Source organism: Salvelinus fontinalis, chromosome 26, assembly GCF_029448725.1.
Source record: "Salvelinus fontinalis isolate EN_2023a chromosome 26, ASM2944872v1, whole genome shotgun sequence".
NCBI lineage: Eukaryota > Metazoa > Chordata > Actinopteri > Salmoniformes > Salmonidae > Salvelinus > Salvelinus fontinalis.
The window spans coordinates 31,688,644-31,711,677 of NC_074690.1; the positions used below are offsets into that span (position 1 = coordinate 31,688,644).

Here is a 23,034-nt window from a genome sequence, read left to right on the forward strand (position 1 = left end):
CAGTGATAACCACTTGGGCAACACCTATGTGACTTCATCAGGGTGAGCCACAGCCCAGCAGTCATAGTCTAGACCTCACACCCCACGCCACAGGGGATGGGGTGGGCTTCCCACTCCGCCTTGATGCCCACATACTGTTCTCTACCATGGACGGCTAACCACATTAAACTATTGGATGATGGTGATTATAAATGATTGTGATATGGGTCTACATTAGCTGTCTCCCAGTGAAACTCTAGATCTCTAAAAGCACTCTATATTCTCCTTTCTCCCTCACTTCCCCTCTCTCTCTCTCATCTCTCTCTCCCTCCCGCTCTTGTCTCCTCTCATCTTACGCAAGCCACTCAAGACCAGGCCTGTGCCTCTATCTAGGCCTAAGGAGTACAGGCTGAACACGCACTCTCTCTGTACCATCAAAATCCCTCTTTGGGATGAATTAGGACAGAAATGTTAGTCGTTTATGGTAGAGAGGGATGACAACCACCGTCCTTTGAGATAAAAAGGAACATAATGTAGCCTGTCGTTGGATCTACTTTGGGCTGGAGTATGTCAGTGTGACTATGTCTACAGAAGGACAAAGTGTGTTTAGACTCACTGTGGTATTTGTTATGGACTTTTCAACAACTTAGTGAGGCTATAGGTTTTCTTTGTGACTTGGCTATTTACTCGTATGAAGAATACACTGATTTACTGTACCTTGTGCTGTTGTTCACTGTGCAAACTGAACAGATAGGAACATGTCCATTATGAAGGACTAGTATTTGACGACCCCACCATTCAAATACTGTTCTTTTGGTACTCACATGATGTAGTCTAACGTATGTTTACTACTCTTCCTCTGGACAGAACTGCCAATACAACACAGCCGGGGACAGGTGTGAGCACTGCAAAGACGGTTACTATGGAGACGCTGCCCAGAGATCATGCCGGGTGTGCCCGTGCCCCTTTAGTGTGCCAGCTAACAGGTCAGTGTCACCAAAGAACCAATCAGTGGCAAGGTCAACCATAGTAGATGCTCCTTTGGTGAAATCAAACCCTTGTACTGTATATCATTTACAGTGGCTGGCCCAGGATCTGAGGGTATCAAACTAACTCCTGTTTCTTCATCATTCCACTATAGTTTTGCGGTGGGTTGCAGAGAGGTTGCTGGAGGGTTCCAGTGTGTTTGCCGACCAGGCTACGCAGGAGACAGTTGTGAACGATGCGCTCCTGGTTACCACGGTGATCCATTGACAGCCGGAGGAAGCTGTAGGCCTTGTGACTGTAGCGGCAACGGAAACAGCTGTGACTCCAGGACTGGTGGTGAGTGTGGATACCGTACTGAGACATGACGGCGCATTGCGTCTTTTGGTAAAGCTTTACTCTGTAGATGTTTCATTTTCTTCGTCAAAATAAATACAATGTATAATGTTGCTCTTTCTGCAGTGTGCAAGAATACGTTGGAGCCAGGGGACACCAACACAGACGAGCAGTGCCAAGGTTAGTGTCTCTGTCGTGACAGCGTGATGGATCCAATGAGAGTACCTACCACATCATGATCAGCGGTTGATTACGTTTGTCTGTGTGGGCTTCTCAGAGTGTGACGACTGCGCCGAGACCCTACTAAACGATCTGGGGCGTCTGGATGAGGAGCTGGGCAGGATTAAGACTCAGCTGGATAACGCCAGTATCTCCGCCTCCTCTCAGGACCGACTCAGGATGCTGGAGAATACCATCACAGAGACCAAGGTATTATATTGTATATATTAATGGCATACATGTACTGTTACAGCAGTGAAGTGTACCACCCTGCCCTCTGGCTATACAGGCCACAGAAAGGATGGGAGAGGACTTCAAAACATAGCAAATTACCTAAACGCAGATACCGTGTGGATAGATGTACATCAATGCTCACACACACACACACAGAGCGGTAAAGGGTGTGTGCGTACTCGAACATTCCAGAAACCTGCTGATAAGCGATCTCAGTCAGTTTGTCCCAGAGCTGTGTGTCAACACATGTCAGAGCTGAACTCCCACGCGTTTGGGATCTCAGCAACTCATACGCTCCATTTGAGCATACGCTGTAAGCGTTTATCAAACCAACAGGAGTAAACGAGTCACTCAGTCAACCTCTCTGACAGCCTGAGGAGTCAACAACCAACCATATCCCATTGTACTGTAGCTCTCTCTCTCTCGCCATCTCATCTGATAATAAAGCGTTAAACAATAGACTGTGTGTTCCCTCCACAGAGTCTGGTGAGCAAGTTCAGTTCCAGTGTGAACAGCCAAAAGCCCAAGGTTAGCCAACTGGAGCAGGACACTCTCAGTGTCAACGAGGATATCAGCGCTCTCAAAGAAAAGGTATTGGACTGGAACTCTTTCTTTCTTGGTGTCTTTTTTCCCACCCTGTCATGTGTGGGATTGTGTGTGCTGGCTTTGGAGAGCTAATGTTTGTGTCTATTTCTGTGTTGTCCATCAGGCGGATGACAGGGCTGTGAATGCCCAGAAAGTGCTGGGTGATGTGGGTAAGACCCACCTGAGAGCTAAAGACTTGGACACTGAGGCTAAGAACCTGCTCCAGAAGATCCTGGGTAAACAATCAAGTCCCTGTTCTCTAACTCGCCTGTTCCCCCCCCCCCCCCCCCCCCTCTGTCTATATATCTATCTCTCTAGCCAAATGATCCTCTTTCCTTTTTATTTTTCTGTTTTCTCTCTCTCACCCTTTCTCTCTTTCTCTCTCCCTCTGTTGCTTTCTCTCCCTTTCCCTCCCTGATATATCTCAACCTGAATGTGTGTGTTGTGTGTAGCCCTGCTGCAGCAGCTGAAAGAGTCTGGTTCCGGTGATGTGGTGCCCAGTGAGAACCTGGCTAAGATGTTATCCGACGCTGAACGCATGGTGAAGGAGATGGAGAAGAGAAACTTCAACCCCCAGAAAGACGCAGCCGAGAAAGAGAGAGACGAGGCCCAGAAACGTAAGTAGTCTGCTGTGTAACCAAATCTCTTCAAATCCCTCAAGGCTTTTCTTTCATAAGATTAGAAGCTCGTACGGTAACTCTGATGTTCTTGAACATTACTGGATTAGGTTGAGTTAAGATACAGATAAGAAGCATAATGTCACAATGGCGATGACTACTTTGTTTGATACCATCAGCAACCGAATAAAATAGTGAGACTTTTTTATTTTTTCGGTCAAGAATGAAAATGTATATTCTGTTCGATTCTGTTCTATTCTCCCAGTGCTGGACTACATCAAGGCTAATGTGACCAGGCAGTATGATCAGAATGAGGCAGCAGCCAAGAGGGTGAAGGGTCTTCTGAAGGACTATGAAGCTAAACTGAAGGACCTGGATGAGGCTCTGAAACAGGCTGGGGACATGGTGAAGAAAGCCAACTCTCAGAACGGACTCAACTCAGAGGCACTGAAAGACATCCTGGTAATAATAAAACTCTCAGTATTTAATATTTTCTTTTAACATGATGGTACAATGCTATCACGTATAGGCAGCTACTGTGTGCGGTAACCATGTGGTTTAGTCCGTTGCTATGGTTTCTTTCATGGTTAGGGTAATCATTTCCCCCCCAAAAATGGACATCTTATGGCAATAGGCCAAATGTGCTCTGAACCAAATGAATGTTTGTTCTTCAGAAGCGTATGGAGGACCTGAAGAAGGAGCGGAAGAAGGTCCAGGACCAGATAGCCATGGCAGAAGATCAGCTGAAGGCCACAGAGGACCTCCTGAGAATGCTGAATGACAGCAAGACTGTAAGCACACAGACCATCCATGTCATCTCATGTTACAACTGCATATTACCTCATGTGCATAGTCAAATTCAATATAACTAAGTCAGTGATGCATCTATCATCTCCGGTACACATATGATCCTAACTAGTGTAATGTTACAGCCAATGTACACAACATATTTTGACAATACTTGATTCTGAAATGGCAGTTGCTCTAGATTCTCAAATGTTAGTGGTTGAGTCCTGACTTGCCAGCCACTCAGATAACAATCAATGCTTGTATTTGATAAAATCATGACTTTAGGTAAAGAGGATGGTATGTCCTTGCCTGTGTTTCCTGTGCCTACAGTGGTTCTTCTGTTCTCTTAATTAGGGCATACGGTAACAAAACGTAGCCAAACAGTTTGCAACGGAAAGCAAACGTTACCATTTGTTATTGGACAAGTTCAGGTAGTCCCTCCCTGTTTCAGTCATGTTTTCTTCCATTTGGTGCCTAATGAATGTGACCCTGTTGTCTTTCTCCTCTCCAGGAGTATGAACAGCTAGCTGCCCAACTGGACGGTGCCAGGACTGACCTTACCAAGAAGGTCAACGCCATCTCCCAGGCCGCGGCCAAGGAGGACATTGTGGAGCGAGCAGAGAGACACGCTGAGAACCTGGCCAAGCTGGCCAAGGAACTACAGGAGTGAGTCATGGGGACCTGGGATGTGGGGACATGTCCTCGTAGACCAGGGATGGGATGGGTCCTGGGTTATGACGACAAGGCAGTTTCTGCTGTTGGTTTGTGTAGTTTAAGCTAAATGGTCTCAAGACTGTATTGCCCATGTTAGTTTCAATGGGAAGCCATAATTCCTCAGCAGCACGTAATTCAAGATAACAGTAGAGAATCAACTCAAAAGGTTCCCCAAGCATCAACAACATAGTATTTAAGTAATGTTAGTGGCGGTAGTTGTGGTTCTTTAACAGGGACGTTTATGTCGCGTGGTTTTCATCCTCAGTGGGTCGTGCCAGATAGATCTGCCATCCGCTAGATCCCCCTCAGGCTGCATGTTTGTTGTTCCATTTGGTTTATTGACATTTCTGAAAATCCAGATGTGTGTGTTTACCTTTACTCTCTCTCTTCTGTTCTCCCTTCTCCCTTCCTTCCTCTGTCTCTTTCTACCCCCCTCACACTCTCTCTACCCCCCCCCGCCTCTCTCTTTCCTCCTCCCCCCGCCCCTCTCTCGTCTTCCTATGTCACAGTGCTGTAAGGGACTCGAGTGGCCGCTCTGATGTGCGTGATGCCATGGACGCCATTGAGGCCTACAAGAATATCACAGATGCGGTCAACGCTGCAGAGAAGGCAGCCAAGGAGGCCAAGGATGCAGCTGACAAAGCCCTGAAGGTGAGTCCACAGTCTAGCCACTAGACCCATACCAGGGAGATGTTGACTCCACAGCACATAACTCTAAGCTGATGTGTCTTTTGTCCACCTTCTGTTTCTGCAATATTCTTAAACTTTTTTCTTCTTCTTTTCTTCATTATTTTTCAATCTAGGATGTGAAGAAAGAGGACCTGACAAAGAGAGCTAAGAATCTGAAAGAAAGCGGGAACGACCTACTGAGGGATGCCAAGGATGCAGAAAAAGATCTCAAAGGTATGTTGCTATAAGTTGTAATAGTGTTTTTAGAGTGCGTAAGGAGCCAACTAAATACATGTGGCCTAAATGTAATGGCATAGTTAAGGCTTAACTAAGCTCTGTTTTGACTCGACAGAGGCCTCTGATGACCTCACAGCCCAGAAGAAGCGCCTGAATGACGCAGAGAATAAGAAGAAAGCGTTGGAGACGGACCTGCTGGATGCCCAGGCAGAGCTGAACAGCATCCAGAGAGGTACATTGGCTCGGGTAGTAGGAGGACCAGAGGATGTCTGATAGATCATCTCAAATTATGGAAAATGTACTGATCAATGGAAGAGCGAAATATGAGTTATGAGAGTGCTTTGACTTAAGTGTCATCATCCCCTCATCGCTAATCGCTCCCTCCCCCTCCCCTCCCCTCTCCTCCTTCATTCCTCCCCCCCTTCTCCTTCCCCCTCTCCTCTCCTCCCTCCCTCCTTCCCCCTCTCCTCCCTCTCTCCCATCCCTCATTCCCCCTCTCCTTCCCTCCTTCCCCCTCTCCTCCCGCCCTCCTTCCCCCTCTCCTCCCGCCCTCCTTCCCCCTCTCCTCCTTCCCTCCTTCTACCTCTCCTTCCCTCCTTCCCCCTCTCCTTCCCTCCTTCCCCCTCTCCTCCCGCCCTCCTTCCCCCTCTCCTCCTTCCCTCCTTCCCCCTCTCCTTCCCTCCCTCCTTCCCCCTCTCCTTCTCTCAGATGATATAGGAGACATGCTAGATGAGGCGAAGAGGAAGGCAGCGTCTGCCAATGACACGGCCAGCATCACCATGGACAGACTGAACGCCATCAAAGAGGAAGTGGACAAATTCAACGTCATGCCCTCCGACTCCAACCTCGGCAGCATCATGGACGATGTGGACAAATCAGGTGAATAATCACTCCACTAACCTATGTCTGCATAGGCTGGAGGGAATAGACACCCATAAAGAGGGCTTCCTTGTAAAAAGAGATTTCTCTCAATGGAATAAATATGACTTATCTTATTAAAATGGTGTTACCATGCATGAACAGTACTATATGTACTGTGATGATTGTCCACTCCTTTCCTGTTTTGTTCAGGTGTGAAATGGTTAAAAGGTCTAACTTCTCTCTCTCTCTCTTGTTATGTCTCTCCCCCTCCCCCCATCCACAGTAAAGAATCTGTTGAACAGCATCCCGTCTCTGCAGGATAAGATCTCGGAGGTGGAGGAGCTCAGCTCTCAGCTCTCCCCCGTCACCAACGTCTCTGATAACATCAATAGGATCAAGGAGCTCATCGAGCAGGCTAGAGACGCAGCCAATAGGGTACGAATGCACCACCACACACACATAACTCTATACACACCCTGTGTCCACACCCCACCAGATATACCCACTGTGTATAACCTGTTACCCCTTCCACTGGCCATACAGTCTCTGCAGCAGTGAGTGCTGTTGAGAATTAAGACGTGAATATATGGAGTCAGACCCATTTCAGTTTGAAGGATTTCAGGTTTAGGTCTTGACAGAGCCCTTTGGGGAATTTGATGGACAGTTGTGATTCCCATAAAGGAGAACACTGATTTCTCTTTACACTGCTGGTCCCTTAGTAACCCTGTACAACCTCTCTCCTTGTCTCCTCCTGTCTCTCCAGATTGTGGTCCCTATGAAGTTCAGTGGGGAGGGCCACGTGGAGCTGCGTCCCCCCAGGGATATAGAAGACCTGAAGGCATACACGTCCCTGTCCCTGTCCCTGCAGAGACCAGAGCTCACCAACAACCGAGGGGACGGAGCACGCAGACGAAGACAGGCCACCGCGATCACAGACACGAGTGACATGTTCGTACTCTACCTCGGCAACCAAGACGTGAGTGGACTGGACCTTGTAGTCCCTATTCTCCTAATGAAAAATAAAAAATGAATGATATAGATTTGACAGTTTTCTTTTGGTTCAGAAAAGCTCTCTCGCACTTCAGTCGGCATTCTCCTAATACATGTGTATATTTCATTATTGAAATAATGGCACGCGTACATTTGGCAGTTTGCTTGTGGTTGGAAATGCTCACACTGACTGTCCTCCCCTCTCTCTCCCACAGTCGTCTAAAGACTTCATCGGCATGGCCCTGAGGAATAACGTGCTGTTCTGTGTGTACAATCTGGATGGAGAAGAGTATGAGATCAAGACAGACTTCATCACTAGGTCTCCCTCTGAGCCTTCTTTCTTTGACAAGGTGGACCTGCGCAGGTAAAACCATACCTTCGGCCATCAAAAGTCTTGGGAAATTAGATTTCAGTGAGTAACCCTGATCTAACATTGACCTCTTACAATCTCTCAGAATTTACCAAGACGCAGAAGTGAACCTCACCAAGCTGTTCACATCCAATCAGCCGGACCCACCTCAGACCAGCAGCAAGCAGGGAGAGCTGACCAGGAACCTTCTAAACCTGGACCCTAGTGACATTGTCTTCTATGTCGGGGGCTACCCCTCCAACTTCATTGTAAGCACCTGACTTCATAACAACATTTTGGTATGACATTGACTGAAAATAACCTTTTTTCAGTGACTAATGGAGGTGGCATTACGATTCCTGATTGAAGCATTTTCAACCTTGTATAACATCTGAAAATGTTGTTTCTACAGCCTCCAGCCTCCCTCAACTACCCCAACTATAAGGGATGCATCGAGCTGTCCACCTTCAATGACAGATTCATCAGTCTATACAACTTTAAGAATGCTGTCAAGGTCAACCTGGAGAGTCCATGCAAGAGGTATAAGCATCAAACAAAGAGATTGGTAGATGAATGTATGTAGTGCTGTTCTTGTCTAATGATGTTCTGTATTATGTCATTCTGTATTATGTTTTGTGTGGACCCCAGAAAGAGTAGCTGCTGCTTTTGCAACAGCTAATGGGGATCCTAATAAAATACCAGATATCACCAAGCCTAGTGAGGTATTGATTGGAGATCATGCTCCTGGATCAGAGAACAACAAAGAATAACAGTCCCATAATCAATATTCCTCAGAGTCCTTGTTATACAGTCAATCTCCCCTGTCTATCACTTGACTGGTGAACATGTTAAGTGGCTAGATTGACTCCAAGCCTGCTAAACTGGACACTAAACTTTAGCATAGCGCGATTCGCTCCTATTCAGTTGAATGAAACCTGGGCGTTAGCAGTGTAGCTCTGTGAGCAGCTAAGTACTCTCCAGTTCTATTTTTGGATTTTCTGTTTTCCCGACCACCCAATGTAGCTCCCCAGTTAGTCTTGACCAAATCTTGAGTTTTACAGTCGACAACCCTATTCTGATTGAATCCCTCTGTGCCCAGGTATGTCCAACCAGTGGTGTTTGACTACTTTGAGGGGACTGGTTATGCCAAGGTGTCCACCCAAGGTGTCAAGGTGTCCACCCTCCTCCTGGGCCAGACCATCTCCACTCGCTCAGAAAATGGGCTTTTCCTCTACATTGGAAATGAGGTAGGCTACTTACTCTGCTCACATTGAAACATTTGGTGAGGTAAAGTTGACGATGTACCATCGTTGACACTTGAGTAGCTGTTAGGTTTCTCTTCTCTCGTCAGTTTGTCCCACTGACTGTGTTTTTTGACGTTGCTTGTTTTCCTCTTTTCGCAGGTCAACTACTACTGTGTGACGTTTGAGAGAGGCTACATTGTCATCCATAGTAACTTGCTCAGAGAACCAGTACGAAGTGCTGCCAAAGTCTTCCCAGTGGTAAGGCAGTTGGCGCTAGATAGATGATATTTAGTTATTTGTAGAACTCACATTGGTTTGCTCAAATATTTCTCCCCGTTCTTTTCCCCCCCTTCTCTTTAGAATTCAGACCAAGCAGAAGTGTTGATCATTATCGAGTCTCAAGGAAGCCAAGAGATGAAGATCCGTGTAGCAGGCAAGGAGGTGGTCAAGTCTAATGTCCAGTACACCCCTGGAGACTTCGCAGACTACTACATCGGTGGCGTGCCACCAGCCCTGAGAGAAAGGTGAGTGCTTTCACCTGCTTACTAGGAACATTATTATTATTATGTTTGGCGTTACGATTTGAATGATCAAACTCTGCCCATGTTACATGGATGTTGAGTAAGTTGTAAAGCCTTATTGGTAGTATACTGTTTCCTTAACCCTACATCACACCAGAGTCTAAATAACATTGTGTTTGTGTGTTCTCGCTCACAGACACAACATCACCGCCCAGCCACTGAAGGCCTGCATGAACAACATCAAGCTCAACAGCAAGTACCCCACTTTCGAGGAGAAAGTGGGCATCAGCCGGGGCTGTCCCACGGATTTCCTGGTAAATCTTCACCTTTTTCTAGACCTTTTTTCAAATATGGTCAATAACACGGCATTATATTTTTATTTCTACCACTATAATCTTTACTCACTGGAGACCTAGTTATACTGTCAGGAAGCCATTTCTGTGTGCCACTACTGCGTATATTGATGCCACCAAGATGCTGTAACTGACTCCAGTCCACTGTTAGTAACCGCATGACAATGTCTCTGTGTTCCAGGCGTCTCGTAAATCAGAGTTTAACGTGGGGAGTTCTCTGTCAGCTGCTCTCGAAGGCTTCAGCCTGGCAAGTGATGTCACAGTCTCACTGGGTTTCAAGAGCTCTGAGAAAAATGGGCTCCTACTGCAGAACACCGAGTCGGTTAGTAGACCACACCACCCTTTTTTCTCCCTCTCTCTCGCTCCATATTTCTTTCTTCAACTGTTGTGTTAACATTTTTAGTTTTAGGATACAGCAAATGTGAGTGACCTGACTGTTTGAAATTATCTTTATCCTTACCCGGTTCTCCGACAGAGTGTTGGCGCCATCGAACTTGCCTTGGTCAACGGCTATGTGGTCCTGAAGTTCAAAGACACAGCTTGGAAATCTTTGAAATCAAGCAAGCAGTACCAGGACGGCAAATGGCATTACCTGACTGCCACCAGAAGGGTGGCTTCTCAAAGGTAGAACATCAAACATTCAACATAGATTGATAGAAAGCTATTAAACCCACCATTTGAACTTTATCCAGTTCCATGATGGATTGGTGATGACTGAGACTTACCATAGACATTATTGTTGTGACAGTACAGCACACACTAGTTATACAGATTGGTAACCACTGTCACATAGTGTAAATAAGTACTGTCCCGTGTTGCCCTACAGTATCGAGCTGCGGATAGATGACGAGGATGTGGGAGGACAGATAACCTCAAGCTCCTTCAGTTCAAACGCAGACTCTGTGTTCCTGGGAAAAGACACCTTCAAAGGCTGCATCTCCAACCTCTACTTGAGAAGGTAAACGAATATCACTGTTTATTATTATAATGTCTAACATTAGTTATACTGAGAGCCTTTTGCAAATGAGCCTGGCAGAATACCAAAAAATACACACATCGAATATGAAATGCAACCAATAAATAATAACCTAGCATAACTACTAGAAGTTTATTTTTGTAGGAAAGGTTTCGTGTTAACATCCATGGTGCATTGATAGTTCACTTTTCATAGTGCAAAGGTGTCCTGATATTGATATTAGATGTAGTGTTACTATCCTAGTTGTACCACCTCCTGAAAGTTGTTGTGTGTGTTGTGTTGCAGGCCTGACTCTCTGTACAGAGCAGAGGACCTGAGTCAGTTCAGCTCTACAGGAGATGTGCTGCTGGATATGTGTAGCTCTGACAGACCTCCACAACTGATGCTCGACCGCAACACCTCCAGCAAGGTGAGAAAGAACATTGAACTCAGCTAGCCCAGTTAACAATGATGAACATACAATAATTACCTACCTGACTGACGACTACTCTTATAACCACACAACTTGTGAGACCAACAGGAAAGCATGTTTTTTGTTTGCCATACCAATCACAATTGTATTCATTTATCCTTGTCCTAATGATGGAACAAGAATTCAATCTACGTTTCCAATAAAAGTTGATAAGTTGTTCTGACTGTGTTGTGCTGCTTTGTTTCCAGAGATGAAGAGAAGGAAGACCTGCCGACTAATGAGGACAAATTGATATTACATGAGCAATATTAGCATCTCGCACATTGTTTGCACAAGCCCATTGCTATTGTACGTGACTGATAAACACACTACTGCATGGACATCCACATCATCATGACTACTATTATTAAATATAAACTATTAACTATTAAAAAAATATATTTTATAAGCATCGTTTCACTTTTGATTTGTACGCTGTTCTATCTTAAGCATGTTTCACCACAATAAACCACTTATCTGACCAGTGATTCACAAGTATCTATTAACCCTCTCATTCACCACCATCATCAGTCCATCAATCCATCTGGTTACAGCCAGCCTGATGTTAAGTCATTTCCTTTTTCTTACTCCCTCTCTGCTTTCCCTATTCACAATGACTTGGACTAATAAATGATCAATAGTCTATACTGAAATACAAGAATGATCATAATATGATGTACTATCATAATATTATTATACTATGGAATGACTGAGGGTGTAGAATTGGAACGTTGCACTAGGAATGAATAATAATAGTTACGGCCTGTGAATACCTGAAGTGGATACTGGAACCTGACACAGGAAATGTCGGAGTATTGAATAAAGTATTCCATCCCGAGTCAATACATGTTAGAATCACCTTTGGCAGCAATTACAGTCCTTCTGGGTAAGTCTTCAAGAGCTTTGCATAACTGGATTGTACAATATTTGCCCATTATTCTTAAAAATATTCTTCAAGTCCTTTCAAGTTGGTTGTTGATAATTGCTAGACAGCCATGGTCAAGTCTTGCCATAGATTTTCAAGCCGATTTAAATCAAAACTAGCTAATATACACTGCCAAATCTACACTGGAGTTGCTTACTGAGACGACATTTAATGTTCCTGAGATGCCTAGTTACAAAACACAAGGCCTTGTGTTTTAGGTAATTTACCTAACGAAATGTGAAATCGTCTCCAAGTGTCTGTTGGAAAGCAGACTAAACCAAGTTTTACTCTAGAATTTTGCCTGTGCTTAGCTCTAATCCGTTTATTTTTATATATAAAAAACTCCCTAGTCCTTGCTGATGACAAGCATACACGTAACATGATGCGGCTACCACCATGTTTGAAAATATGAAGAGTGGTACTCCGTGATATGCTGTGTTGGCTATAACGCTATTGTATTCAGAACAAAAAGTTAATTTTTTTGCCACTTTTTTGCAGTATTACTTTAGTGTCTTATTGCAAATAGGATGCATGTTTTGGAATATTTGTATTCTGTACAGGCTTCCTCCTTTTCACTCTGTCATTTATGTTAGTATTGTGGAGTAACTACAATGTTGTTGATCCAGCCTCAGTTATCTCCTGTCACAGTCATTGAACTCTAACTGTTTTAAAATGACCATTGACCTCATGTTGAATGCCCTGACAGGTTTCCTTCCTCTCCGGCAACTGAGTTAGAAGGGCGCCTGTAACTTTGTAGTGACTGGGTATATTGATACACCATCCAAAATGTAATTAATATGCTGAAAGGGATATATATATTTTTTACCCATCTACCAATAGGTGCCCTTCTTTGCGAACCATTGGAAATCCTCCCTGGTCTTTGTGGTTGAATCTGTGCTTGAAATGCACTGCTAGACTGAGACCTTACAGATACTTTTATGTATGGGGTACAGAGATGGCGTAGTCATTTAAAAATCATGTTAAACACAGTTATTCCACACAGTGAGTTCATGCAACTTATAATGTGACTTGTTAAGTACATTTTTACTGAACTTATTTAGGCTTGCCATAACAGAAGTGTTGTTTACTTTTTGACTCCTGACATTTCAGCTTTTCATCTTTTTTTTTTCTTTTTCTTTTTTTAAATATGTGAATATTTCTAAAACTATAATTCCACTTACGGGGTATTGTGTGTAGATCAGTGACACAAAATCTCAATTTAATCAATTAAAAATTATTCCGGCTGTAACACAACAAAATGTGGAAAAAGTCAAGGGGTGTGAATATTTTCTGAAGGCACTGTATTTGTGTATATGCATTTGTATTTATGCAAATACACTAAAGGTAAACAGATATTTTAACGAGTGTACTGAGAACACACAGTTGCACACGCAGAGTCACTTACAGCCGGATTGTCCTCAGAAAGTATGTCAAATCAACAGCCACCCATACTGGCCATGCCCTTCTATCTATTCCATTCTTTCGTTCTTTTGTTCTTTCGTTCTTTCTTTCTTTGAATTACCCCCTATCACACATACTGTACCTAAACTGAAACAAATAATAACATTAAAGACATATCATGCCTCATTTGACAGAACTGGTATTAGCATGTCATGTTTGTGGAGGAATGAGAGAGTATTATGAAATAGGCACTTGAACATGGAAACATAAAGGTAACTTCCAAAATAAAGCAAATATTTGAGTTGAGGGATACAAAGTATATTGAAAGCAGGTGCTTCCACACAGCTGTGGGTTCAGAGTTAAGCAATTAACATCCCATCATGATTAGAGCAATGGTATTTCATGTCTGGGTCCGGGAACTGTCGCCAAATTTTCTTTATTGTTTAGTTTTTTTTAACAAAAAATGAAGCATACAGAAATGTACTCTGTACAGATTGTAAGGTTGCATCATGATTAGGTTTGGAGTGGGGTCGCGAGAAATTCTTGTGGAAAAATGACCAGTTGACCATTATTTTGGCTACCGTGGCTAGAAGAAGAGATCTCAGTGACTTTGAAAGAGGGGTTTCAAAGGAGAATAGGGGGTTTAAAAGATGTGTGTGTCTCAGTCACCAGATCTCAACCCAATTGAACACTTATGGGAGATTCTGGAGCGGCGCCTGAGACAGCGTTTTCCACCACCATCAACACTTTTTGAAAAATGGTGTCGCATCCCTCCAATGGAGTTCCAGACACTTGTAGAATCTATACCAAGGCGCATTGAAGCTGTTCTAGCGGCTCGCAGTGGCCTGTTGAACCCAAAATGGGAGTCATCTTTCTCAGTTTGTAACTCCCAGAGGCTTACAATTGATAACCAAAAGGACTGAGGAATGAGAATGGGCTCATACATGTTTACTATTGAACACTGAGACAAGACCTTGTTCAGTTTGCTACAGGATTGACTTGAACTTGAGCTTTGAGCTTTAATCATCAAACACAGTGTCATATTTACCATAGCTCTTTATCCTCCAAACTTTGTCTTTGCATTTCAGAACCACTTTTCTATTGACTAAGGCAAATCCTTCCAGAGTGCCTTGTTGGAGATCGGAAAACTATTTCCATAAATCCCATGTATTTTAGCCATTTTCTCTAATATTGAGTTCCTGTGTCTCTGTGCCTGTGTGTGTTGTATAGGGTGGTGGTATGGAGGTGTCAGAGGACAGTCTCTCTGTGTGTGCACACTCTGTTCTAGTCAAACATGCCTACCACATTGGGGGCACTGTGAGTAGCCTGAGCTACAGCCTCACTCCCCAGGTGCTCCAGCCCAGGTGAGTAGACACAGACACACACACACACACACACACACACACTCTTTCTTTCTCTCCCTGGCCTGACTCCTGTGTCTTTCCACTAGACCTCATTTCTCCCTGGACGTTAGGACCAAGTCTGCCAATGGCCTGCTGTTCTATGCAGCCACCAGAGGGGGGAGCTCTCACGTGGCTCTCTACCTGTCAAAGGGCAGGATCATGCTGTCAGTAGGCAAGGGGAGGGAGATCTTCAACAGGGAGACATACAACGATGGAAGATGGCACTCGGTCAGTGGGTTAAGATCTAAGAAAAATCAAAAATCTGTGATGTTGTTTCACATCATATTATTCACAAACTATGGTAGTAGTTGATCAATGTTGGGGATTTTGAAAATGTTTCTTTGGAAATGTACCAAATCCCTGTGTCACTACATTCAGTGACGCATGATTGCACCAAGTCTCTGGTGTCCCAGGTTCAACATTTTCACCATGCCCCTCAAAAAACAATGTCATCTTTGGTGACCTCATCCTCTGCAGGTAATATTCATCCTAGAAAAGAAGAAGTTCCGGTTGGTAGTGAACGGTATTAGGGCTCAGGATGGACAGCTGACCAGTGATGAGGCCACGTCCATGGAACTGATCTCTCCTCTTTACCTGGGAAGTGCTCCTGATTCCTTGAACACAGAACTTAAGGTAAGCAACACACGAACACACACACATACAGTACAGCATACACGAACACCCCAAAATTGTATTGTGTTTTCTCTTTACTTTCAGTGGAAGCTCCTCCCAAAGCAAAGTGTGATTGGCTGTGTGCGTAACTTCAAGATGAATGGCACTCCCATGCCAGAGCCAACTACCAATCATGGTGCTGGCCCCTGCTTTGACGGACAGACACAGAGTGGGGCCTACTTCTCAGGGAGAGGGGCATATGTCATTATTAGTGAGTAGAAAGCTAAGCATTGAGATTGGTAATATGGTTCATGATGAAGATGATGATGATGACAATCATAACAATGATGAGGCTGATGATGATGATGTCTGTTCCAGATGATTCCTTTGTGGTGGGCTCCAGCTTTGAGGTGGTGTTTGACATGCGTCCCAGGAGTCTGACTGGTGTTCTGCTCCATGTGGGGAACTCCAGCAGGCCTCGCCTTGGGCCCAACACTGGACACCACCTCAGCCTCTACATGCACAGAGGAGAGGTGAGCCTGCCCTGCACTGGGCTGTTAAGACTGAGCCTGTCACAGCCTTATTAATAGTGTTTCTCTAGCGCATGGTTGCTAGATTTGACATTTAAAACGTGATTCCAGTTCAGGCTGATTTTAGGCTGAGTTTCCTTGCAGACACGTCTGTTGGGCAGTGTTGTGATGCACATGTGTTTTTCCAGGTGGTGGCACGTGTGAACAACGGAGCTGGTGAATTCAGCGTTTCCGTTCGGCCCAAGCAGCCCTTGTGTGATGGAATGTTCCACAGAGTTGCAGGTACACTTTTGTTATAACATGTTATAACTTGCCTCTGTCCTACACATGTTATAACTTGCCTCTACCCAACTAGGTAGCTACAAACACAGTAAGAAGTGTCTTTAATACGTAATAGGTGACGCAGATGGGGAATGTGTGTGTGTGTGTGTTTCTCGCCTCAGTGATCAAGAGGAACAACGTTGTGGAGATGCATGTGGACACTGAGGGCCACCACAAAATAGGACCTCCTTCCTCCTCCCCCACTCTGACCAAAGACCAACTTTATGTGGGCGGCATTCCAGGTTGGTACTCTGGAGGAGAGGTCACTGAATTTACAGATACATTAAAACCCTATCAGACCTGGAGTTGATTGTAATAGAGAACCCCTTGTATTTTACACAAATAATAACCTATAGATCCCATTGTACAGTGAATGGTGGATGAATCAAAGTCCCACTGAATGTAGACTCCATCATTATTATGCCTCTTGATTACAGTACTGTATCTGTCTCTTCCTTGGGCAGAAACGTCCATGCACCCATCCCTCCCAGTCACAGGGTCCTTTGAGGGCTGCATCCAGAACATGAAGATCAATGAGGATCCGATCTCCTTGGAGAGGCTCTCTGGGGTATTCGGGCCACTCAACCTCAGAGAGTGTCCAGCTGGCTGAGTAGAATCTACTCCATGACCACATCCTGGGACCACATCCACTGTCCACTAGCCGCTGCGTGCAATCTGTTCCAAAAACAGAGAATGTGTATGTATGTGTGTGAGCGATAGTGTTGTGTGTGAAAGAGAGAAGTGTGTGTGCGTGTGTGCATGTGTGTCACAAGGATAGTAAAACACGGACCATTTGGACAAGTGGGGACATTTTGACAGTCCCCACGAGGAAAAATGCTATTTTAGGCTCAGGGGTTAGGTTTACTATTAGGGTTAGAATAAAATGTAGGGTTAGTGGTTACGGTTACGTTTAGGATTAGGGCTAAGGTTAGGAGTTAGGGTTAGGTATAGTTTTAGGGTTTGGGGTTAGGGTTATGGTTATGGTTAGATTGAGGTTAGGGTTAGATTTAGGGGCTAAGGAAAATAGTATTTTGGATGGGAATCCATTTTTTGGTCCCCACAAGGATAGCAATACAAAACTGAGAGTGAGAGAGATGGGGAAGTTTGGCTCTTTTTACTGGCTCTGATCTTTTCGAATCCTTCAGTCAAAATAATGAATATTTCTACTAATTATGTTCGAGTCAGTAATGTACAGAATACGCAGGACCCCCTACCGTCGAACCATGAACTGAAAACTCAAAAGTCATGATTCTACAAGCTTCTTGTACACCATACGGGGCTTATTTGTGACTGAGATTTGTAAACGTGTGCTTTAAAAAAAAAAAGTACATTTGTTGATTGTGAGGCATACAAATAAGATTATTTCTTGATACATTTGAAATGAGGTCTAATTGTGGCCACACCCGGACTATATTGTGAACGACTGTTGGCGTAATGCATTGCTTGACTGCCGTGGGGGTGATTAGCACAAAGTCGTTCGAGAACTGCAGCCACCGAAATGATTTGTTCTCGAGTTCGAGTTTGTTAAGCAGAGACTGTGTAGGTTTTGGTTCTACAAAGCTCTGTCTGTGATAAATAAGTGACAATGCCCGAGAAACCTGAGTTTGAAGGATATATAGGCACGGTATCCTCCAAATACCGGCTTCGAGAGCATTATCAATTTTATACAACGGGTTACCAACATATTCAAATAATGATTGACATATTTTCATAACAAGAGTAATTTGTATTTATTTATTCATACTGTTTCATCCTTCCACAAGATATAGTCCCGGCACAAATCTAGGGTTGCCACGCAAGCCGGCTGGCTGTTCATTCTAATGTTTCGGTTGCCAGAAACGACCCAGTCGTTCAGTCTTTTTGTTCTGTATCTATGGACGCGACCCAGTCATTCGTTCTAAATGTTCCATTGCCATACTGACGGGCTACATTCTTATCCATTGCTTGCTAGCTAGCCGACTACGGCTAACTTAGTCACGTCAAATATTGCAGCCAGAATAACAGCAAAGTAGCTGGATTTGCTTTTATTTAATCTGTTTTCTAGTGACATTTATTTCGCATGGCATAGAAAATGTGCTCACTCGTCAGGACACTTGTTCAGAGGAGCTAGCCAACACCACAGCTAACACAATCACTTCAAATTTAAGCTGGAAAGACCGCAAACTACAGTAGATGCTCTTTGTTTCGTTCTACCTTTTTCCAATTGACATTTCTTTGTACATATATTCATAAAATTATGCCAGTTGATTCATGATTCATTTCGACTGGCTGAGAAACGCTGCCTGTCTGTCTGGTCCCGACTCGTTCATTACTATGGGACAGTTGTAGATCAATTTTGAATATTGAAACAATGTTGCTAATGTCGGAGAGACAGACAGCAAGGTTTATACAAATCTCCGCTATTGAAAACTAAATGTTAGTCTAAAGGAAATGTGAGATAATGTCTAGATGCTTTTTATAGTGGAGATGAAGTGTATAAATTGTCTGGCTGGGCTGGTGAGACAGTGGAATACGCAGTCAGATGGAACAGAGTAAATAGGCATTTTAATGTCATAGATTTAGCTGGTGGTAACTTGTGGAATAGACACCGGCTAGAATGCACCTTTAACCACCATTCAGGATTAGACCCACCCTTGTATAATTAACAATAAGGCCCGAGGGGTTGTGGTATATGGTCAATATACCAAGGCTAAGGGCTGTTCTTAGGCAAGATGCAAAGCCTGGACACAGCCCTTAGCCGTGGTATATTGACCATATACCACAAACCCCCAAGGTGCCTTATTGCTATTATAAACTGGTTACCAACATAATAATAGCAAGAAAAACAAATGTTTTGACATACCCGTGGTATACAGTCTGGCATACGGTCTGATATACCAGTATACCATACCCAGTTTATAATATTCAAAAACCTATTAATTGCATTAATTATTGCACCACGTAATCAATTATCAGTTCTAAACATACCTTTTTCTTCTCTATGCTAATTATCAATTTTCCTGGGCGCATAGTACAGACAGTTGGTGCTTGGTGGTTGGAGCATGTCGCTGAGCCGGAGGATTGTGTGCTTCTTAGGGATAGGCGTTCCATCAACGGGACAGTTGTAAATCATGTATCAAATCGCTGTGTGTCATGATCGCACATTTTAGAGAAACAACAAATGTCGGTACATATAAGTGTCTTATATCGTTTGAAAGCTTAAATTATTGTTAATTTAACTGCACTGTCCAATTTACAGTAGATATTACTGCGAAAAAATGCCATGCTATTGTTTGAGAGCTCCTAACAACAAAGCAGTTTTTTTTCACAGCGATAGGTTTTGATAAATTCACCTCTGAAGGTGAAATGTGTACTTACAATTTGCAATATTGCTCTGATGTATCATCCCAAGGGTCCCAGGGATAACATGAAGTGTAGTTTTGTTAGATAAAATCATTTTAAAAACCTAAAAAGGTCCATATAGCATGCACGATCGATTTTGTATTTCCACTCGATCAATTTGCAAAGATAGGAATCTGTGAAAATGTAACCCTCAACGTTGTTTCAACCAGTCAAATTACGTTCGTATTTATTCCACAGAGATCCTAAAACGTAACCAGACTTCACTATATCATTAGGAGTGTAGTACATCCTATAGGACACCAAATGTGGTCAGAGAGCGACGCCTTTATGGCGATGACACGGGCGGTCTTCACTTGATTGACTGTAATAATAAGCACCAATCGGGGTCAAACAAAGCTAGCTAGATAGCCAATGAGCTTGGCTTTACGGGAGTATGGATACGGGAAACCCCGTATCTGTTGCACACGTTTGCTGCTCACCTTGTGCGACAGCAAGCCTTTTCCTTTTGGACCAAAACTGCAAGAATATGGAGAGTTATGAAGTTATGAAAACTGGGTGTTTTGCAAATGTTGAACTTACAATATGGCTACTAATACTGGAAAAGCTAAATCAAAGTCCAAGTATACAGATTTGACGACATTATTGCAGAAAAATATAATATAAATGTAAACGTGTCCTTCGCGATTTGCTCAAATGTACCTGGGTGACTCCACACTAAATGTAACGTAGCTTGCTCATACTTCTTAGTCTAAAACTTTGCACATACACTGTGGACACCATCTTGTGGACACCATCGGAATTACAACCAGAGTGATGGCTAGATTTGGGACCTTTCTGTTGCATTTCAAAGATGGTGGTAGAATTATAATTATTTTAAACTGTTGTTTTTTTCTTTATTTTCTTCTACCAGATCTATTGTGTTAAATTCTCCTACATTCAATTCACATTTCCACAAACTTCAAAGTGTTTCCTTTCAAATGGAACCAAGAATATGCAAATCCTTGCTTCAGGGCCTGAGCTACAGGCAGTTAGATTTGGGTATGTCATTTTAGGCGAAAAAAGGGGGCTATCCATTAAAACTGTTGTAAGACGCAGGTCAAACGAACGACTAAAGTGAACGAGTCACTCAGAAAAACGAATCATGAATCCCGAATCAGTAAAACGAGTCGTTCAAAAATAACGAATTGTTCGCGAACTGCACGTCGTGTGTGCGTGCGTGCGCATGCGTGCATGTATGTTGTGAGGTATAAGCGGCATATAATTGTATGTTACTCTGTATGGAACATGAAGATAAAGAGAGGTGGGCTAGTCTGTAGTGTAGTATATTTATTTTGTGATAAATGTGTTTACCATCACCATCTTGTTATTGAATATATTATGATATTGTAATATCATAGAAATGTCTGTTTTTCCCCAATTATGCTCTTCCTTTGTATTTCCTCATCCCCCTTCACACTAGGGCTCCCGAGTGGCGCAGCGGTCTAAGGCACTGCATCTCAGTGCTAGAGGCGTCACGGCAGACCTGGTTCGATTACAGGGTGTATCACAACCGGCCGTTATTGGGAGTCCCAAAGGGCTGTGCACAATTGGCCCAGCGTTGTCCGGGTTAGGGTTTGACTGGGGTAGGATGTCATTGTAAATAAGTTTTTTTTCTTAACTAAAGGTTAAAAACTTTTTTTATAAAAAAATAGTATATATTTCTTTAGAGTGGATGTGGCGTTTGTTTGGTCAGTATTGCATAATGTCTACCATATAGGCTAAGCAACTCTGCTCTTTAAAAAAAGAAATGCCATGTTGACCAGTTTAACAACGAAAATATCAGTCACAACAATTAACTCTACAATGGTATTACCATTTGAATTACCATTCTGTATCTCTCGTGACATGTAACTATGAGCTCATATTAAATGTTTGGGCCTACTATAATTACATTGGGATTTTTTATTTATGTGAATGTTGTCTGTTAACAGAACAATTTATAATCATCGATATGGATCCGGAGTAGTCAATTATTGGTAAAAAGCAAGACATTTTCTCTCAATGGCCTCAAATTATATTCAACTGAACTGGCACCACAGAGAAATGTACCCGACATATATATTGACCATTTTCTCACAAACAAGTATACTAAACAAAAATATAAATGCAACATGCAACAATTTCAATGATTTTACTGACTTACAGTTCATATAAGAAAATCTGTCAGTTAATTGAAATAAATGAATTAGGCCCCCGTCTATGGATTTCACATGACTGGGCAGGGGCACAGCCATGGGTGGGCCTGGGAGGGCATAAGCACACTGACTGGGAAGCCAGACCCAGCCAATCAGAATGAGTTTTTCACAACAAAAGGGCTTTTTTATTAGAGAGAAATATTTTCATCAGCTCTCCGGCTGGTCTCAGACGATCCCTCAGGTGAAGAAGCCGGATGTGGAGATCCTGGGCTGGCTTGGCTACACGTGGTCTGCGGTTGTGAGGCCGGTTGGATGTACTGCCAAAATCTCTTAAACAACGTTGAAAGCGGCTTTTGGTAGAGAAATTAACATTAAATGATCTGGCAACAGTTCTGGTGGACATTCCTGCAGTCAGCATGCCAATTGCACGCTCCCTCAAAGCTTAACACATCTGTGGCATTGTGTTGTGTGGCAAAACTGCACATTTTAGTCTGGCCTTTTATTGCCCCCAGCACAAGGTGCACCTGTGTAATGATCATGCTGTTTAATCAGCTTCTTGATATGCCACACCTGTCAGGTGGATGGATTATCTTGGCAAAGGAGAAATGCAGGGATGTAACAAATTCGTGCACAATATTTTAGAGAAATACGTTTTTTGTGTGTATGGAACATTTCTGGGATCTTTTATTTCAGCTCATGAAACATGGGGCCAACACTTTGCATTGCATTTATGTTTTTGTTCAGTATAGACTAAGCTTTGTATATAATTTTGTATAATTCTTGATGACCTTTTTCCATTATTAAACACTTTGGTGCAGATTTTGTATTCACTCTTGACAGTTACATCAGCTACCATTTACTTTACATATATGCATTCCTGCCTTTTGACCACTGCTAACATTCGACATTTGTGAGTGGGTTAATTAGACCTGGGACACCAGGGATGTGCAATTAATTATTACGTAGAACAGAAAACCAGCAGGCTCTGGACCTCCTATGGTAACAGTTGAGTAACCCTGGCCTACAGTATAAAAGCATGCCCTTATCCAATATTAGTGTTGCATCTTTTGGATATTAGTCTGTTAATTTTGACATTGCAAAGTAGTTGATATATAGAAACTAGGGCATATTTCCCACTCCCTAATATTGTATATAAAAACATAAGCTCCATTTTCACATGTGAAATCTTTGATAATATCTAGCGCCTCTAAACACTAT

General features: G+C 43.2%; 1 protein-coding gene across 3 annotated transcripts in view; it reads left to right on the forward strand.

Moving 5' to 3' along the window:
- LOC129824116 (laminin subunit alpha-3-like) overlaps nucleotides 1-22,635 on the forward strand; it is a 122,055-nt gene extending 99,420 nt beyond the window's left edge. For all 3 annotated transcript variants that reach the window (XM_055883463.1, XM_055883464.1, XM_055883465.1), the window contains 35 exons: nucleotides 847-965; nucleotides 1,121-1,302; nucleotides 1,426-1,479; nucleotides 1,577-1,728; nucleotides 2,233-2,343; nucleotides 2,462-2,573; nucleotides 2,790-2,954; nucleotides 3,220-3,416; nucleotides 3,629-3,745; nucleotides 4,255-4,409; nucleotides 4,967-5,108; nucleotides 5,261-5,360; nucleotides 5,479-5,595; nucleotides 6,072-6,242; nucleotides 6,508-6,659; nucleotides 6,988-7,200; nucleotides 7,430-7,578; nucleotides 7,670-7,832; nucleotides 7,976-8,103; nucleotides 8,663-8,810; nucleotides 8,967-9,065; nucleotides 9,168-9,331; nucleotides 9,525-9,642; nucleotides 9,863-10,003; nucleotides 10,157-10,305; nucleotides 10,508-10,639; nucleotides 10,943-11,066; nucleotides 14,665-14,798; nucleotides 14,885-15,065; nucleotides 15,315-15,470; nucleotides 15,555-15,720; nucleotides 15,828-15,982; nucleotides 16,168-16,261; nucleotides 16,423-16,542; nucleotides 16,765-22,635. In XM_055883463.1, the coding sequence (XP_055739438.1) occupies nucleotides 847-965; nucleotides 1,121-1,302; nucleotides 1,426-1,479; nucleotides 1,577-1,728; nucleotides 2,233-2,343; nucleotides 2,462-2,573; nucleotides 2,790-2,954; nucleotides 3,220-3,416; nucleotides 3,629-3,745; nucleotides 4,255-4,409; nucleotides 4,967-5,108; nucleotides 5,261-5,360; nucleotides 5,479-5,595; nucleotides 6,072-6,242; nucleotides 6,508-6,659; nucleotides 6,988-7,200; nucleotides 7,430-7,578; nucleotides 7,670-7,832; nucleotides 7,976-8,103; nucleotides 8,663-8,810; nucleotides 8,967-9,065; nucleotides 9,168-9,331; nucleotides 9,525-9,642; nucleotides 9,863-10,003; nucleotides 10,157-10,305; nucleotides 10,508-10,639; nucleotides 10,943-11,066; nucleotides 14,665-14,798; nucleotides 14,885-15,065; nucleotides 15,315-15,470; nucleotides 15,555-15,720; nucleotides 15,828-15,982; nucleotides 16,168-16,261; nucleotides 16,423-16,542; nucleotides 16,765-16,910 (4,926 nt within the window). In that variant the 3' untranslated portion in view covers nucleotides 16,911-22,635. The remainder of the gene's footprint in view (nucleotides 1-846; nucleotides 966-1,120; nucleotides 1,303-1,425; nucleotides 1,480-1,576; nucleotides 1,729-2,232; nucleotides 2,344-2,461; nucleotides 2,574-2,789; nucleotides 2,955-3,219; nucleotides 3,417-3,628; nucleotides 3,746-4,254; nucleotides 4,410-4,966; nucleotides 5,109-5,260; nucleotides 5,361-5,478; nucleotides 5,596-6,071; nucleotides 6,243-6,507; nucleotides 6,660-6,987; nucleotides 7,201-7,429; nucleotides 7,579-7,669; nucleotides 7,833-7,975; nucleotides 8,104-8,662; nucleotides 8,811-8,966; nucleotides 9,066-9,167; nucleotides 9,332-9,524; nucleotides 9,643-9,862; nucleotides 10,004-10,156; nucleotides 10,306-10,507; nucleotides 10,640-10,942; nucleotides 11,067-14,664; nucleotides 14,799-14,884; nucleotides 15,066-15,314; nucleotides 15,471-15,554; nucleotides 15,721-15,827; nucleotides 15,983-16,167; nucleotides 16,262-16,422; nucleotides 16,543-16,764) is intronic.
- The last annotated feature ends 399 nt before the right edge of the window (nucleotides 22,636-23,034 follow it).